Genomic DNA, 19,218 nt, shown 5'->3' with positions numbered 1-19,218 from the left:
GGGGGAACGATCAAGCCCCCCCCCCCCCCCTGTGCTAAACCAGGTCATGTGCCCTCGGCATTGGGGACAGTGGGGACAAGGGCCTCATCCCCACAACCCTGGCCCGATTGTTGTGGGGGTCTGCAGGCAGGGGGCTTATTTGCATTGAGGTACCAGATGCCGCCGACCCTCCCTTTTGAATGGGTAAGGGGTACGTGTACCCCTACTCATTCACTAAAGGGTTAAAAGTAAACAAAAACGCACACAATGTAATCCAGCGTCAATCACGATGAACGACGCCCGCTAACTCGCCAAAATAAAAAAACGTCCCACCGTATGACGACCCGTTCGAACCCGATGAAGACTTGTTGCAAAATGACAGCTCTGGCCCGTATGTAAACAAATGGGCTGAGTGAGTGACGTTACGGGGCTTGTTCCACCCATTTAACATTCTGAGCTGTCATAGAACACAATAGCATTGTGGAGCTCCCAAATGCTATTTGTGAACTCACAAATGCTATTCACATCTGGGAGTCGAGGTCTCATATGAATAGTATTATGACACCTCGACTTCCAGACCCGAATGGCATTCGGGAGCTCACGAATAGCATTTGAGAGCTCACGAATAGCATTTGAGAGCTCACGAATGCTATTATGTTCTTTGACAGCTCAGAATGTCAAATGGGCAGAACAAGCCCCGTGATGTCACGGCTCGCTCTTACTCCTTACCCCTTACTCATTCAAAAGGGGGGGTGGCGGCATCTGGTTGCCCCCTTAATTAAAGGGGTACCCTAATGGAAATAAACCCCTCTGCCTGCCCGCCCGAACAACCACTGGGCCAGGGTTGTGGGGAAAACACCCTTTTGCCCATCGACATGGGGACAACCTCCCAATGCAGAGGGCATGTGGCCTGGTATAGCGTAGGGAGGGGGCGCTTAATTGTTCCCCCCTTTCCTGCCCTGCTGGGCCTGTGCTTTGATCAGGGGTCTGGTAGGAATTTCAGAGGGGACCCTATGCGTTCCCTGCCCCATTTTTGGGGGTACGCTTCTCCCTTGAAATTCCTACTGAAGGGTCTGGCATGACTTTAGGGGGAAACCCACGCACAATTTTTTTTATTTTTAAGGTTGGGGGGGTCCCTCCTAACATTCCTACCAGACCTAAAGGGTCTGGTATCAATTAGGGGGGAACCTCAAACTTTTTTTCTTCTGCAGACTGTAAAAGAAAAATTAATTTTTCCCCCTTTTGTCTGATGTCACTTTGCTGTAGCGAAAATCTGTTTGTAACGAAACTTCCTACATACTACTGCTAACGAAATTAAAGGAAAATCGGATTTGTCCGAATCTGTATCCCGAACCGAATTGACTTTTGGGCCCAAATCCCGAAAAATTAAATGACGAAAAATCAGAATGAAAACTAAAAGATTTTTTTGCCCACGCATATGTCTAATTCTCTGTGTAGACTCTAAAAGAGGAATCAGACAGCGTGTGTGGTGCATTCCCGCCTCTTGGTACATTTCAACAGTGATTTTATCCTGGGACAAAAGGATGAAATGAGGGTGCCAAAAAGTAAAGAAACGCATTCGGTTTTTTTAGGGAGACGGGTTGTTATATGCATCTATGCTTGAATTTAATGGGGATTGTGGTAGAGAGTACTCCCATAGAATGGCAAGATTTGAACTGTGTTAGTGCGGTGTGTATCCACCAAGCTGGTGCACAATGGCTGGCTGGTGTGGGTGACCAAGGGAATGTGATTATGGAGGAGCTGTTAAGGACCTGTTTCATTGGATATAATGTTTTTGCGTTGATGGTTGTTAATTTTGGGATGTAAGATTATTATGTTATTATTGGGCCATGTTAACCTAATTTCTTGTATGAAAGCTTTAGCTGAAATAATTCAAAGAAAAACATCTGTGTTTGTGCTTCTATATAAAATATTGTTGGGGGTTAGTTTTTTTGGCACCCAATTGTCTTCTAGTATTCAGCCCTATCCAATTAAATGCTTTTTGTCTTTAACCTTAAAGAAATACAACCTCTGCAAACTCATTTCGGTGTAATCTCGAGTTTTCATAGTAGTGAGCAATTCTAGTTAAAGTAACCCATGTGATGATAATTTGCCCCAGCAGTGCAGTGGTCCAGTATTCCTCTAATATGTCTGTATTATGCCAGTATACTGTAACTTCAATCAAATGATAGAGATTGGATGGTAATAAAGTATAGACGTTGTAAATTTGATATAGGTCAATTATATACAATTACACACTTAAACTATATTTTTAATTGGTTTAAACGTCCTACAACTAATTCAGCTTTTTATTTACTGGAGTAGTACTCCAGCCTGTGAGTGAGTGGGGAAGGGTTAGAACTTCTGCCAAGTTTCTATTACTATTTGTTTCTCCATTTGGGAAATGTACCTCAATTCCTATACCACTGACAAATGTAACTAAAAAAGAGATGGCTGGATTTCACACTTTAAAGCATTGATACACAGTGGATCCACTTGTTCAGAAACTACTGGCTGTTCCCTTCTTCATTGATCATGCAAACCTACAGTTTAAGCACTACATTTATATAGACATGAAAACAGTTAGCTGCACACGTTACAAACTATGCATGGCGAGGTTTATTAGCTGTTCACAATAATTTTTCACTGCATTTACACTTAAGCTAAACTGCAGTTAGAGCCTGCATCCGTGCCAATGACTGAATGATGAAACAAGAGAAAATGGATGAAAAACAGGTGTCAGGCTTCAGATAGGTGTCAGAGTACAGCATTGCCTACATTTTTCTAAATTATGCTCACTTCCTTATCTTAGTTTGGGGTTTAAACAGGAACCATTTTTCACACTTTATTATTTATGTAATGGATTGAAAGTCTCAATCCAGTAAATAATGATAAATTAATAAGGACAAGTGTTATTTTAAGAAGCTTTCATCAGAGCACTGCTTTTAACCAAGACTCAGCAACAAAAACCACTATAGAAATGCATACCAGAGCACTACTTTTCAGGGCATAGCTTCTGTACAGCCTGCACTACATAGGGAACAAAGTCTTATCAAATGGGTCTGCCATGATGAGCAATCTTCATAGGAAATAATAATAGGGAATATTTTTTATCTGGAACTTGGTTTGTTGTATTCCATGGCATGTATTTCATTCCACAACACGCTCAATGGAGTATGGACTGTGCTAACTCTGGGCTAGCTGAGCAACTAAAAGTAGCCCTCTGCTGTCACTAAGGTATGGGGTGTTATGGTGATTTTTGTTACCGAGGCAAAATTTGTTCTATGCTGGACTGTTGGCCACAGATGATCAGATAATTTAGCAAGAATAACAGGTGGAGAGATGCCACAATGCTTAATCTAATCACTGCACCACCAGCAGCCACTATGATCTTTTCCTAAACATTAACACTAAACTTGCAATGCATATGCATGAAAGGTTCGTTCACCTTCAAAATACAAAAGGAAATAATTAGTGTCAAGGAAGAAATTTTCCAAAATGATGTAAAAAATGCCAAAGACAGATAAGACAATTATCACAAGCCATACTCCAGTCATTTATGTCACTAGATTTTATGGTCACCCTTAATGACTAAGATAAGTGTGAGCTCACTAGGCACTGACAAAGCTGATTAACTTGCAATAAATTACATGCATATAAACTCTGCAAGTTTCATCAAACAGTTCAACAGTTTATTAATTTGGTCCTTATTTACATGTTCCCATCAACCACTAACTGCTCCAATATGTTTTTGTGTTTTAAAAGGACCCCAGTTGACTTAAATGTAAAAATTATATTTAGGGAAAAAAACACAAACAGGGGGCGCCTTTCCTGGTGCAGACAAATTTATTAAGATCAGGATCAAAGGTAGATAAAAAACATACTCACAAAATTCAGCATGATAATTAACAATAAGTCCATGGACCCAACAGAAAGTCTATGGAAGCTGCACAATCGTGTCTATGTGTCAGCAGAGGAGACTGTGTGATGTGTGATGACGGAGGGCCTATAACAAACATCTTATTACCCGCCCCAAAAAAGCTCGTTCAGACAGTCAATCCTTTAAAATAAATTTTTGTACACAATATAACGATGGAGCCTTCAAGATAACTAGAATCCTCAAGAAACATTGGCGGATCCTCGAGGAGGATCCACTCTTTAGGGAATCCCTTCCCAAATTCCCTAGTGTGATCTTCAAGAGACCGAAAGATCTACGGAGCATGATAGCACCCAGCAAATTGAAATCCACTAAAATGCTGAATTTTGTGAGTATGTTTTTTATCTACCTTTGATCCTGATATTAATAAATTTGTCTGCACCAGGAAAGGCGCCCCCTGTTTGTGTTTTTTTCCCTAGATTTTGCGGTCTCCCTGGCTGGTTTGGGGGCAGCATCCTGCAGACCTTTCTACACACGTGCTTTTTATTATTTATATATTTTTTAACAGACTTGTTTCTGATTACACTTGTGCTTATATTGGTCCATACTGGCGGAGTAGTCCTTTTTGGCGCTTTTCTGTGTTCATATCTAAAAATTATATTTATTAAATTAATATTGTAGCATGCAGGCTTTCTTTTTAATACTCCTCATTACAAAACACTCGTGTAAATAAGCTGTGCCACAAACAGTGGCTTTCTTATGTGTAAACCTTTTACCGGCTCTAAAAAAAAAGCAGCAGAATTCATAAAAACATATGTTAGATGTTAGCACTCCCCTTTAGCATGATTATTGCTTTAGTCGCTGTTATGGAAAGAAAATAAAGGCTAATAAGTGAACCTATAATTAAACTGATGGTAAAAAAATAACCAAGACGACTCGGTAAATAAAATATAAAACGCGTTCTAATATTAAAGTAGTTTCAAGTAAAAGTAAAAAAAATAACTTATCTCTGTCCCTGTCTGTTTGTCCTGGCAACGGCTGTCAGTGACACAGTGATCCAGAACCTTTAAACTGTCACCACAATAATAGGTAAGGATATTTATTTCAATGGTGACAACTGTCTAAGAGGGGAATCCCGTTTACTTGGAAGAGATTTTTTCATACTCTAGAGGCTTTAGAAAATAAGTCAGCCATTACAAATCCCATAATTATTTCCATACCCTTTAGGTTAAGGGTGCACTGGCCCCTTAAAGTTCATATGCAGCCAATTTTGTTATTTTGTTTTTGATTTTACTAATGCAAAATGCTGAAGAATTCATGAAAACATATAATGTTAGAATGGTCATATAACATGCTCATTGCTTTGGTCACTATTATGGGTAAAGAAAACTCCTGAACTAACTTGGCAATGATTTGTGGTGTAAAGAAACAGATTTTCAAACCAGTTTTCAGTTTTTATTAAATAATATGTAATACAAGTTTTTTTGGTTATAAATGTTGGTTTACGGAAGCTTTCAAAAAGAAGACAAGGTTAACGACAAGTTGCAAGCCAATTTCATATACACCTCTGAGCCCATTATGCTGCCAACATCCGCCCAATAATCCATTTAATGACAAGCACACCTTTCTAGAGACCTTTTTTTCTCAAGGAGAAGTTTAGACTTGAAGTGAACTATTAATTTATAAGTCTTCTTTACACTTCCCGATGAGTCATTGCCATTAATGAGAGATGCAGGTTCTTTATGGATAAAACTTTTAGACTCTCCTAGCAGGTGCCCAAAGAGACTTAATCTCATGCTCCTTGTACTGGCTTTAGATGAAAACGATCCTTGCAGCTTGAATCCCACGTTCATCTAATGTTATGGGCTTGGATTCAAGATCAGAAGTATCTCTACCAGGTTCTGCTACTACAATGGAAAGATCAGATGCTCCCCAGAACAAGGTAAATTGACCTGTCTAAGCATTTTACATATGTTGCATATGGTTTCTTTTTACATGTCACTTGTAACAGTTAATTACATTTAAGGTGTACCTTCACTCTTACAGGCAATATTCTGCACAATGTACTTTGAGGTTGCACTTTGCAAGTATCATGTCTTACAAAATATAAACATGGAAAGCACAAAGGGCTAACCACGTTTCAAATAGCTGTGTTTATGAAGGTTGCTAAACATTAGGGGGCTAGGTACTATATGGTTCACCTTCCACTAGATCCAGTCTTGTGATGCTTTTGCCTGATATTCAAACTAGTCCAAGCAACTCAGGATGAAGGCTGAATTGAGGATAAATAGCAAAATAAATAGTTCTATTGCCAATGGCAAAGTACTAATAGTGATTGGATGTGAGGATGCACTCACTGTATTTAGGACGGTTATTATGAAAAAGACAACTAATCTGATTTTATGTGTATTCTCTAGCTGATCTATAATATGTTCTAGCACATTGGCATTGTGCTTCATTTTCAGACTTGCAGTTTCCTACCTAATAAAGTCCCCAGTATATACTACAAGAATGCAAACTGTACTGCATATACAGTCTGCTCAGTATTGTGTTTCTATGGCTGGTGAACAGTGTTGAACTGTACTTGGTGTATATCAGAAGTAAACAATGGCTGTTATGCACTTACATGATGGTGTTTGACACAATATAGCTTGCATGGTGCATTGGCTGAGAATAGACAGCTGGGCACTATCAGTAAAATTCACAGTATGTCAGCCAGATCTGATCAAAAAAGGTCATTAGTTTTAATAAAACCGAATGGACTGTACTGAACATCTAAGGCAAAAGGGGGGAAATGCTGGACCTATGATAGTTGCAGTACATCCTAGTGATTTTCTCTGTTATATCCAGTTATAATACTTGCAGTCAACAGTCATGAATCACCCCTTTTTTCATATCTAATTGAGTTGCATAATGTTTCGCTAAAGAGCAGAAACACCAACATGAATATACCCTAAGGCAATATGCTGCGTTACTACCATGCTGGCACATGTAGTTCCACTGCATCTAGAATGCTACAGGTTGCACATGTCTACTTTCAACAGTCTAAGCTTGTTCATAATCAACTACCTTCCTTTAAACTCCATTGTTATGGCTTGGGTACAATAGTCAATGATCTGTAATGTAGTGCGATTAAATAAGGTTTTACAGCTAAGTGGTAGGGATATTCCGTCATCTTTAATTAATCTGTGCTGCAGACTAAGTGTCTGTTGGTTTTACTTAAACTGATTTGCTGAAATAACATCATATTTTCATGACCTCATACTAGTAATTCACAGCACGTATAATTTAGGTTTTTTTTCCCTTAAGTTTGTACACAGGAAAATAACAATCTTCAACGTCCTGTTGACAGGTATTTTATTCAAACGTATCCTGCTGCCGTCATGTTGAAACATGTTGCTTTAGACTTGTGAAAAATACAAAAGACATGACAGGAGCAAATTAGGATCTACACATGTGCTCTGCCCTGACTTATTTCTTTGCCGACTACCCCCCACCCCCCATGTAAATGTACTTTATTTCTCACATATCAAGCACAGATGCACAGGTAGCTTTAACAGCAGCTCCATGTAGCAGGAAAAGGTAGGTCTCATTTCAACATTTAAATGCTAACGTACAATTCTGCATTCTTTACATTGTGGTAAATTTGTGAAGGGATGGTAGAGACAAGCTATAAATACGTTTTCATTAATTAGAGATGGCTATCTGCAGGCATCTGCATTTTTTGGCAGGATCCTAAACACAAGTGGGGTCCTTAGGGCACCTTTGCATCTTTAGCCTATGGACAGCGGTAAGGAAGTCATGCTACTGGCACTTGATTATTATAGGGAGATCAACTGCAACTTAACATGGTTTTCTAATCTGTCTAATTGCTATCTCCCCATGCAGCCTTAGCAGGGTTAAGGTGGCCATACACCTTACTACCATTGTACTTCTTTTTTTGTCCCGAAATTGCACCCTTGTTCAATTTCCGTTCAAACAGCCCATCATGCACAGACCAATGTAGTTTGTGATTACCATATGTCAGCACCGCTAACTGGCCGATTTTCGTTGATCGAAAGACCAAACTTTCGTTTTTGCAGTTTTCATTGTGCGATCCTAGTTTTCATTGTAATCATAATCTGTTGATTTTCCTCCAACTCAATGAAATTTTTTTTAGGCGGCTTGAAAGTCGAAAATCGGACAGATGTCCAGTAATTTTGGTTATACACTTCCCATCAACTGGCCGATTTTCGGCCAAAATGGGCCGATAATTGTAAGGTGTATGGGCACATTAACGCATATAAGATGAGAAATTGTCAGCTGACTTGGGCAACTGTTGTTTCACGTTTATGGGTGCCCTTATCCATCATCGTTTTAAAGCATTTGATGATCAGAAATAGATGACATTTAGTTAGAGTACTATTGGCCTGACCTGGTTTTCTGCTCCATTCTAATTAGGATACTGGACTCAAATGTTATGAATCTATAGGAAGATTTACAGTGCATCCAACAATTTAAAGTTGTAGCTAAGTGTAATTTGTACACCATTCTTAGATATTAAAGAATTGAAAATTGTTAAACAATATTCACTTTCTTCAGAAATGCACAATTCAGTAAGGATATATCATATAATGGTGACATACTGAGAACAAGCGAAATTCGATTTTTTTTCTGAAAAAAACACTATAGACAAAGCTGCCAACTGGAGTGCTCAAATACATCCAGGTGATCTTCTAGCAATGTCAGCTACTTTAACCACCTTCCGTCCATGGCCGTTTGTGAACGGCCGGACGGAAGTCTGCTCAGAGCAGGTGGGCGTCTTAAGACGTCCTGCCCCTCCCCCCCTCTCGTGCGCGCGCTGAGCGCCGCACACGAGAGGGAAAACTGTTAGCATGTAAACAGCCAGCGATGACTGTTTACATACAAGCGATCAGGCGTCTCTAGAGACGCCCGATTGCTTGCACGATCTGCGGGTGTGCGCCCCCCCCCCACCTGTGTCCCGTCGCCGCTGCCGGTCCCGTCATCCGATGTCCGCTGTGGCCGGTGCGGCTGGGAACAGGAGATCAAAGGATAAAAAAATTACAGCATTAAAAAAAATAAAGAAGCTAAAAAAATACAAAAAAATAAAATTTTTTTTTTTTAAAGTTTCCCGCCCCCCACATACACACGCAAACATGCGTCGGGTGCGCCTATGTACGAAACCGACGATTGCGCCCATTATGCAGCACATGTTACATATCGCCGCGAACGTCGCAGTGAGAACAATAATTCTAGGGCCATCAATCACTGATAACACTAAACTGATGAGCGGTAAAAATGTTTAAAGCGTCGCCTATGGCCAATTTTGGCTGCTGTCGTTTTCTGCGATTTCGCGGGGTGCGCAATTTTAAAGGTTGACATGTCTAGTGTCTATTTACCCGACGTGACCCCGTCTTTTATATTGTACCAAAAAATTGGGGTAAAAATAAATGTTTAATAAAATTTTATAGGGAAACATGTTTTTTTTTCAAAATTTATGGTACTTTTTTTGTTATATAGTAAAAAATAAAAACCCCATTGGTGAATAAAAGCCACCAAAAGAAAGCTCTATCTGTCCCCAAAAAATGGTATGAAAATCGTTTCAGTAAAGTGTTGCATGACGGAATAAACGTCAGTCAAAGTACCGCAGCACTGAATACTGAAAAATGGCCTGGCCAGGAAGGGGGTGAAACACTATGGCCTTTAAGTGGTTAAACCAGCTTTTTATTGTAAAACAAACAAATCCAGGAAACACATTAGTTGATCTGTTCAATTGTTTAAGAAATCTAGACCTGAGTGAAAGATGTAATTGCTAGAAAATGGTCTTTATAATGGGCAGCAAAGCACCAATAAACAATACCTTTACAGTGTTTGCAAAGTGTATGCAGTCAGTTAAAGTGACACTAAACTCAGGAGTTAAATCTTAAAATGCATTCAATTACCTCAACTATTAACAAAAATGTATCTTATTTGTGTATCACTCAGCTGTAGATCCTCAAATCATCTCAGAATTGGTGCTGACACTGTCCTTCCTTCTAGAGGGTGGCTACTTTTGTTGCCCATGGTCCCTGTGTGTGTTGTAAAGTAGCCACTGCTCCAAGCTCACGCCCATCATTACACTACAATATCAATACAAATTAGTAAACTAAATGGGAGATTGTAGTCTATCACGGGTGCGATCTTGGAGTAGTGGCTTCTTTGCAAACACAAAGGGACCATGGGGAACAAAAGTAGCTAACCACCAGAAGGAAGGACAGTGTCAGTATGAATTCAGGGATGATTTGAGGATCTACAGTGATACATAAATAAGATACATATATGTTAATAGTTGAGGTACTTGAATGCATTTTTAAGATTTAACTCCTGAGTTTTGTGTTACTTTAAGAAAATGAACACTGTTTTTTTTACATTAAATCTAGGGGTATGTCTGCACAATGGTCACATGCAATGGGGTTGATTTACTAACAGCAAATACCAGTATTTTTGCTTGAACATGACTGGGTGATGGAAGTCAGTGGAGCTTTACCTCATTCACTAAACTAAGGGGACATTTTCCCTGCAAAGTAAAAATCTCCTTGCAAAGTGCACAGTCTATTTGCCTTTAGTAAACCAACCCCAATGTCACTGAACACAACTATAAAACTATAGGTTCTGCTGGGCAGATATACTTGAAGCCAGTCTTACTAGAATCAAGCAGGGTGTCTGAAGAAGTGCTCTGATTGGCTGTACAAACACTCCAATAAAGATTAATACGGGAACTTATTATTAAACTGATAACCAAGATGACTCAGTGAATAAAATGCAAAATATATTCTGACTTTAAAGTAGTTTCAAGTGAAAGTTAAAAAAAATTAACTTATTTTAGAAATCAAGATTATACTGTAAACATTTGCAGTTAGATATATGCATGTATTAGGAGAAACTATAAAAGACTAATAGAATTGTATGTTTGCTATATCACATGAATCTGGGGCAAATTGGATCCCATCATAGAGGGAACTTGTGAGGATAGAAATACAGGAGCTGCTAATGCTTAATTATTTGTGGGAGCTCCAGGGCTGTCATTCCAATCCATCCAGTGTGTCAATGACCTTGAACAAGCATGCAGCTGGTGACATCGAAGAAGCATTCAATACTGTCGTACAGAATTGCTCTAGGTCAGTGACTCAACTAGGGAATCCAGGATGAGGGTAACAACCCCGGAGCCTATACCTTTAAAAACCAAGTCAGCAATTAAATATCCTATACTTCTTCTCATACCCTTTAGAGTAAGGGTACACCTTTAATGTGTATCTACAGCCAATTTTCTTTTCTGCTTTTTTAATAATGAATAGAGTAGGGAAGGTTTGGAACCCCTTTCAAGTTTTTATTGCTGTCTATCTGTCTCTGTCCCTCTCTATTTGTCCTGGTGATAGCTGTCATTGAGACAGAAAGTGGTTGGAAAGCCAGAATCTTTAAATTGTTACCAGAAAAAGAGGTAAGGGTATTTTCTCCAATGGTGACAACTGTCTAAGAGGGAATTCCCTTCATTTTGAAGAGATTTCTTCTTACTTCTTGTTGAGTCACAGCACAGGGAGTAAAAGTTAATTTCTCCAACAGGACACAGGTAGCAAAAAATAAACTGACAGGAGTTTTAACCTCTCCCTACTTTCCGAAAACAAAAGCCCCAGCATGTACACTTTAATCTCTTTCTGCTGATTGATTTAACCATTTGTTGATGATTACCTTTTTAGAAGCACATAGATTTATGAGATGACTGCCAACAAGTGGATGTATTTGTTAGTTGAAACAGATTACAATCACTCATGTAGCCCTAGCCTTAAGGTGCTCACACATTCAATCTCCTGATCTAGCCTTTGCTGCCTGGATTGGCAGCCAATCTAATGTCTATATCGCCCCTGCAGACCCATCTTGCTAAGGCTTGTTGGGGCAAGAGCCACTACAAAAACATCTTCTCTGCTGGCTAATGTTTTCCTCCTAATAAGATTGTACCTGTGTGCCCAACCACCCTATCTGCTATCAACATGATAAAAAGTTGCTCTACTCAAAGATATTCAGAATGCTTATGTGCAGTAAATGTGAATTGGTAAAAAAGGTGTTTTTTTCCTATTTCTCCTCTTATTGATGGTTTCCTTTCCTTTAGTTGTTGTGGTTTATACATTTACAATATTTCCTATTTGTGCCAAAACACTCTTACATATTGAAATATTATAATTATTCTTTATGATGTTTTTATACCTGCCCTTTCTTTGATTTAACAGAGATTGTCCACATGTTAAATGTCAGGATCTTTACTCTCTTGCATAAATGTTCAGTTTTATTGTACCCTTTAGAACCGGATAAAGCTTTGAAGGTAAAGAAACTTATCTGCGCCTTAAAGGCCAAGTCTACTTTTAAAACCCTGTTTCATGTTATACCCATACTCAAGGTGTAACATGAAACATTGTCACAACATCTCCAGCACACCCCCACACACACACACTTACCTTAATTGCAGAGTTCTTCTCCCCGCAAGCTCCTGTCACAATTTGAATTTGGTGTGGATGTGTATGGCTCTGCCCGCAGAACTGCATCATTTTTGAGAAACTATTGAGAATTATTGAAAAGTCCCATCAGCCACCCGGCAGTTCTCAATAAAGTACAAGCGGGGTGGCATAATTTTTTTTCGTGAATGTGTGTGCATTTTTTTTTCTAAAAGGTGGACCTTGCCTTTAACAAAAATGTACAATTATGTCCATTTTAATATTCATTTTACAAAAAGACAAGTTGCACATAGCTACACTTTAATGGGAACATCACTCCACATTGCATCTTATCTAACTTGTAATTTTATTTAAATCCTTATACTCTAGAGCTGACGAAAAGTGGTTCCTTATTCTTGTGCACCACAGATTCCAAAGATGGATCAGCGCAGCTATTTACCAGGTAAGGAATACTATTAACAGCTAGGACATACTTTCTGGCAGGTAATGGCCTCTTGTAAGGCAGTGTCAGTAGTAGGGAATCTGTGTATTGCTCCACAGCAATCCCATTTCACAATCCGACTAGAGGCTACAGGGCAACTCCAGCAGAACTCACATATGGCTTTTTTATGTTGCAGATATACATTTTTCATATGCATCATGGTGGGTAATTTGCAAAGTGCGAGTCCATCACATTCAGAATCTGCTTATAACAGGTGTTGCATTAGCATAATAGGGAAAAGGTCTGTTTGATCAATCAATACAATATCATGGATTCTGTCATGTCTGCTACGTGGTACTATACTAGCTGCATAAAGCTGGCCATACACCTGTCAATTTCTTTCATTCAACCTGTGGGCTGAACGGAAGAAATTGATGCGATTCCTCCATCAAAACAAACTGCATGTCGATGGAGGAATCGCCGCTGTTTAAACTGCATTGTGACAGGTGCCGCCTGCACCTGTCAGAATACCCGATCAGAGTGGGCAGCTAATTTGCTGCCGGCTCTGATCGCACAAAGATTTTCCTTCCGGAAAGGAACCTGACAGCCCCAAACACTGTGCGGATTTCGCTGGTGCATTAAAAAACAGCCGAAATTCGGCCAGTGTATGGGCACCTTAACAATAAATTGCCAAAGAAAAATAAACCTAAATGTTTCTGAAATACTATATGAATAATGATTTAGCTAGTCCTCATTACCACTTTAGATATAGGTAATGTTCTGGACTAAGCATTGTTCTATAGATAAGGTATCCACCACTACTTTGAGCCCTACTCCAAATTAAACTAACTTCTTAGTTCTGAACAGAGAGAGGAAATGCTAGAAAGTCTGTCTGCTTTTGTTATTGTTTTGTGACACAAAGACAAGAAATGTGGGAATGAGTGTCACTTGTATAAATAATAAAAATGAAACAAACATAGTATCAGTTCCACTTTAATTTGTTTTACAAACAAGAAAAAAAATTCTGGATTTTGAGAAATGTAAGTTAACAATATGGTAGAAAAGAGTCAATGGTTGTATCTATCTCCTAGCCAGCACACATCCTGCCTTATACTAGTGTATACTTAACAAAAGCATTAACATCCAGTGTCAGCACAATGTACCACCTACACTCCAAATCATAATCACACAGGGCAACGCCCAGATGGGTTGTAACATGACTTCCCCGAGACTAAATAAATTAAAGGGAAGCAATGTTGTCACTACCTTGACTGTAGGCATTGTTGGCCCCTTTGTGAACAAAAGCATACATTACATAGTTACAGAATATAATGTGTACTTTATACTAGTTTATCCGAGTTAACAGAAGGCAAATATGAACGAGACCAGACAGTTCTGCTTTATACAATTCATGGATTACATATTACATACAGTATCTCTCTTTAGAATACCCATAATGCTCTACAAAACCACACTCATGGGTGCACCCTTTATGATAAGATTGGTTTCCAAATAAAGATTATTTAAAGCCCAAACCATTATAGTTTCTCTAATAAAGGTGTGTGGGTTAGGTGTAAAAATAACCCTTGCAGTGCCTCTCCCATGTATTGCAAGGCATACAATAAATGTTTGTTTATCTAGAACTCTCCTGGTACTACTGGTCCTGCATTATACATGATGATGCCAGAAGCAGAGAAACGTATTCCTCAATCCCTAGACAAAACAAGCATCTAACCCTTCCAGAGCAGGAGGGGCCTTACTGCAAGAGTTATATTTTCATTTAACCCAGAATTTAGATTTAGGCTGGCCACAAATGTTACAGATGTACTTTACAATCAACTACATTTTAATTTAACTTGATGAGGCTATGTCGGGGGGCGGAGTCCCCCTGTTTGCTGGAGTGGAACCCAATAGCAGGGAACTGCACCAGAGTGTAAGCTCAGGGTAAAGGTACCAATAGGGGAGTCAAAATATTAATCGTTAGAGTATAGTCCAGGTCAAGGCAGGCAGCAAGTATCATAAACGGGAAGCCAAGCCAGGGGTCGATAACCAGGAGATCTAAATAGTGGGGAAGGAAGGCAGGAACAGGAGAACAGGAAGTAATGCTTCATAGCTGCACTGGGCATGGCAGAATACCTCAGCAAGAAGTCTTGGCTCTGGCTGGAATTTAAATCCAGCAGGGACCAGACACGCCCTCGTTGTTAGGACAACGAGGGAGCTACATATCCCTGGGAGCAAATGGAACGGCGAGGAGAGGGAGGTGTGAGACCAAGGCCCTCCTCGTTGATGACCAGCACCTGAGGTGACTAATAGGTCAAGGCAACATCACGTGCGCACACACACGCACATCCACTTTGCACTGAATCACCCCAGGAAGGGCCCTACAATCCCCAGGGTGCCTGCGGGCACCCAGGTAAGAGGGCACCCCTAGTCCCACGACAGGCTGTATGAAACAGTCATTTGATAAGTTGAATTTATTTTTCCTTTCATTTAAAGTGCATCTGAAGCCAAAACCTTTTTTAGGATAGGATTTTGTGGAGAAGGATTAGAACACCTGTCAGGTTTTTATTGCTGTTTGTGTCCCCGTTAGCGAGAGATCCTCACTAAACACTATTTGTCACAGTGACCATTATCACTGAAAGTAAAAATAAAAGGATGTCCCAAATTATGGGATGTCATCAGAACAGGCATATATGGGATATCTTCCAACAGGGACACCATTTCTGGTGACGCTGCTGACCACCAGGGATTTCCCTCTCTTTGGGAAAAGGAAAATCTCTCCAGTGAAGGGAAAATCTCTCCAGTGGGACACAGATGGCAAAAAAAAGTTGACAAGGGGTTATAACCCTCCCTTTATTTATCTATCCAAAACTAAAAAATAAAAAAGCTTTGGCTTCAGTTCTGCTTTTAGAAGATATTAAAGCTGACCACATATTCTTCATTATTTTTTACAATTTTTTTATAGTAATAATATCTTTATTTTTGTATAATTCAACCTTAATTTATTAGATTAGAGAATCAGTCTGAAAAAAGTGTGGCCAACTTGACATGTATGCACAACTGGAAAAAAATATATTTGTATTTCTTACATTTACATAGCACATTGATTACACTGTGGGCTTAGGTAAAGTTGCTCCCAGCTTAGTTATTTCCTATAGTGCCATTCTGCTCTCCAAACCAAGAAAATTGACAGCAAAGCTTACCTTCCTTATACACATCTTCACAACTCTCCCCCATGACTGCTTTGGAGCACCTGCTAAATACCTAATGCTTTCTGGTAAGTGGGAGCATGTAACCTTGTTCCAGAATGCAATGTTGAGCCAATCGCCACGTCCAAACACTGTCACATGGGGGAGGGAGATATCATTATTCCTTTGTGCCGTACAAAACCATATGACATAAAGCTGACATAGGGCTTGGCTCTTGGTTCCAACAGTAGATTAGAGTGAGCAAAGTGATAGAGTCTCTTTAAAGGGTTAGGTCACCTTTCTGCAAATGTATTAAAAAAACTCTTCATGCTTTACATCACTTCCATCACATTGCACAGCATTGTTCAGATGTTAAAAAAAACTGCCACTTTCCCATTGCATACCTGTAGGTTCTACATAGCATGTTTACAAAAACATCTAGGTAGCCTATCCCACTCTGTCCTGGTTAAACAAGCTCAGCTGCTGCTTCTAGAGCATGAGAGAGCGCAATGCACATGGACATAGTTTGAACTGGATGGGAATGGCTGCTGGGGGGCACACTTCTAATGTCCAGTCCATCCTGCCATTTAGACAAGATGTATGGGGATTGACCACCTAGTGGACCTACAAGTATGCAATGGGAAAGGGGCAGCTTTTTAAACATCTTAACAGTGCTTTGCAATGTACTGGGGGTAAGATTTTAGATGGTAAGTTCTCATGGGCAGGGCCCTCTTAACCATCTTGTTCTGAATTGTATTGCAAGTGTAATGGCTTCCTTATATTGTAAAGGGATGTGCAAACTGCTGGCGCTATATAAATCCTGTAAATAGTAATGATAATGGAAAGCATGTGGGATTTTTTGGAAAATGTGCAGAAAAGTGACCTAACTCTTTGACAAATTTCTAAGAGTAGAGTCCTATCTGTGGCATTGATCACACATTCTTATAAAAAAAAAGATTAAATCGATAGACAAGAAACCTTTAAGACCGTAATTTAAGCTTTTCTGCTTCAAGCTTATAGTGTGATGGTGATTTTATTTCTATACTACGGCTCCACTGTGGGAAAAACTGCTAATTTCATATGGCTGCAAAGTACGGCATCATGCCAGGAATGTGCTATGAACCTGCTGTGCCTTACATGTAGATACATGAAGCTCTCAATTAACATTACAAACCATTAAAGAATTAACAGATTTGAAAAATAGTGGAAGGTCTGTAGCTGATATAATTATAGATAACTAAGTCCCGTTTTATGTGAATAAAATACAATGATTCTTCGGTCCAGGCAGTACTTCTGACAGGTCTACCACAAACAATAAACATGTTTTTACAGAGTAATACCACATCCTGATAAAGGCCTAATTGTGTTTTTTTCTGAAATGGACTGCTGCACTCATTTCCAAGCAATACTCAGGTTTCTGTAGGATTAAAATTAATTTTAGCACATTATCTGTAATGTGATCCTTTCCAAAATATAAACCTGACAATAGAAAAAAATCAGTATCATCATAGTGCAAAATATTTCACAAATTATAGGCATGTATTTTACCCATGGAAACATGCTGAAGGTTGCATGCATTTCTTTAACTACACAGTGAATTATGTATGTAAAGGTTCTCATTCAGCCAGGTCATGGTATATCTTTAAAAAATAAGTCAAGGCAACTGGACTTGCTGTATTTTTCTTGAAGACGTTTCACTGGTCGTCCAACCAGCTTTCTCAATTTAGAATGACTTGTACAAAAATTATCTGGGAATAAATATGATGAATGTTGTTCTAATCCACATAATCTGTTAGTCACAACCAGGTGTTGATTTCATTTGCATAATTGGAGTAAGGAGATGTTAATAACCTGCCTAGAGAGAGGTGTTAAAACAGCATTGTATGCGGCAACACATGGTTGTGACTAACAGATTATGTGGATTGGCACAACAATGACTATATTTATTCCCAGATAATTTTTGTACAAGTCATTCTGAATTGAGAAAGCTGTTTAGAAGACCAGTGAAACATCTTCAAGAAAAAATACAGCAAGTCCAGTTGCCTTGACTTATTTTTTTACAGATATACACAGTGAATTAGGCTGAAATAAGTCTATCAAGTTTAACCTGACTTGACAGAGGAATGTGATGTACAGAAAATTGTCAGCTTGCCCTTACTTTGCAAATCTTGTCATTTGACTACATTGCATTTGGCTTATACATACAGCATGTAACTTTTTACACAATGCAGGAAAAGCAACAGTATTTAAAACCTGGTAACTCTAAAGCTGGGCATGCACTAGTAGATTTCTGAACGAATGTTTATACGAAAGACCTTCACACCATCACACACACAAATGATGATCGAATTTTTGTTTGATTTCACTGTTCGATTTTGCAATAAATGGAGTTTCCCGAACGAAAACCAAATCCACTGTTCACGAGTTTCGCTCGTTCGAGAAAAAATTCCCATTTTTTCATCACTACAGTCCAAAGCAATAGTCAATGTGACCCCATCAACTAATAGAAAGTCGTACGAAAGTTCTTTCTTAAATCTAAGCAATGTATGGCTAGCTTTAGCAACCAGATTTCAGTATAATTAAGTCAGATCATTGACAGATGACTTTAGTATCTGTATGGTCACCATGGCATTCATATTGGTACTATACTTTGCTAAATACATTCAAAACATAGAAGACATATGCCAGTATCAGATTATGATTAGGATAAAAAAAAAGCATCAATGCCGGAAGGCATCAAAAAGCATCAATGCCGGAAAGCGTTGTACCCTTTCTATTCTGCAACCTAAAAACTAGTGTGAAATCACAAATTAAATAAAACTCTATACAAATTACTTCTACCTCTGGGGTAGGACCTCACATTCCTCACCAAAACAGGGGACAGAACAATAAAACACAGCAGCACTGGCAAACACACTTTATCTGTTATAAGAGCATATGGCAGCAAAGATAAATGGACATTGCACTATTCCAGTCGTTTCTACAGGCAGCAGATCATAAATGGAACTCAATAGCTAGCAACTGGAGGAAACCTAATTTGTTTATTCGTATGGTACTTGCAAAGCATATCAATTATATGACGCAACTCTTATAACTAGCTGGGGCTGCTTCAGTTCTTAAAGTATTAATCTTTAATGCACATCTGTTATACATTATCATACATCTGTAATATCTGTATTGATGTATACTTGTCCCCTAGGCCAACTGAGATAAACATCCTTGCCCCCCCCCCCCCCCCCCCCCCCCCTTTCTTTTTTTTTTTTGTACTTT

At 39.1% G+C, this 19,218-nt stretch overlaps 2 protein-coding genes across 3 annotated transcripts in view; one reads left to right on the top strand and one right to left on the bottom strand.

The window, feature by feature from the left end:
• MED12L (mediator complex subunit 12 like) overlaps nt 1–19,218 on the bottom strand; it is a 339,629-nt gene that overhangs the window by 154,645 nt on the left and 165,766 nt on the right. The gene's annotated exons all lie outside the window — the stretch shown is intronic.
• LOC108794789 (G-protein coupled receptor 87-like) overlaps nt 5,587–19,218 on the top strand; it is a 16,584-nt gene continuing 2,952 nt past the window's right edge. The window contains exon 1 of one of the 2 annotated variants that reach the window (XM_018565892.1): nt 5,587–5,798. Coding sequence is in view for 1 of the 2 variants with exons in the window: in XM_018565891.1 (XP_018421393.1) it covers nt 12,757–12,781 (25 nt within the window). In the remaining variant the exon portion in view is untranslated. Of the gene's footprint in view, nt 5,799–12,736; nt 12,782–19,218 lie in introns of those variants that run through there. The other variant, XM_018565891.1, reaches the window with a different exon arrangement.

The sequence above is a fragment of the Nanorana parkeri genome, unplaced genomic scaffold, assembly GCF_000935625.1.
Source record: "Nanorana parkeri isolate BGI_ZX_2015 unplaced genomic scaffold, ASM93562v1 scaffold898, whole genome shotgun sequence".
In the NCBI taxonomy this organism is placed as follows: Eukaryota; Metazoa; Chordata; class Amphibia; order Anura; family Dicroglossidae; genus Nanorana; species Nanorana parkeri.
This window is presented reverse-complemented; position numbering and strand designations above follow the sequence as displayed.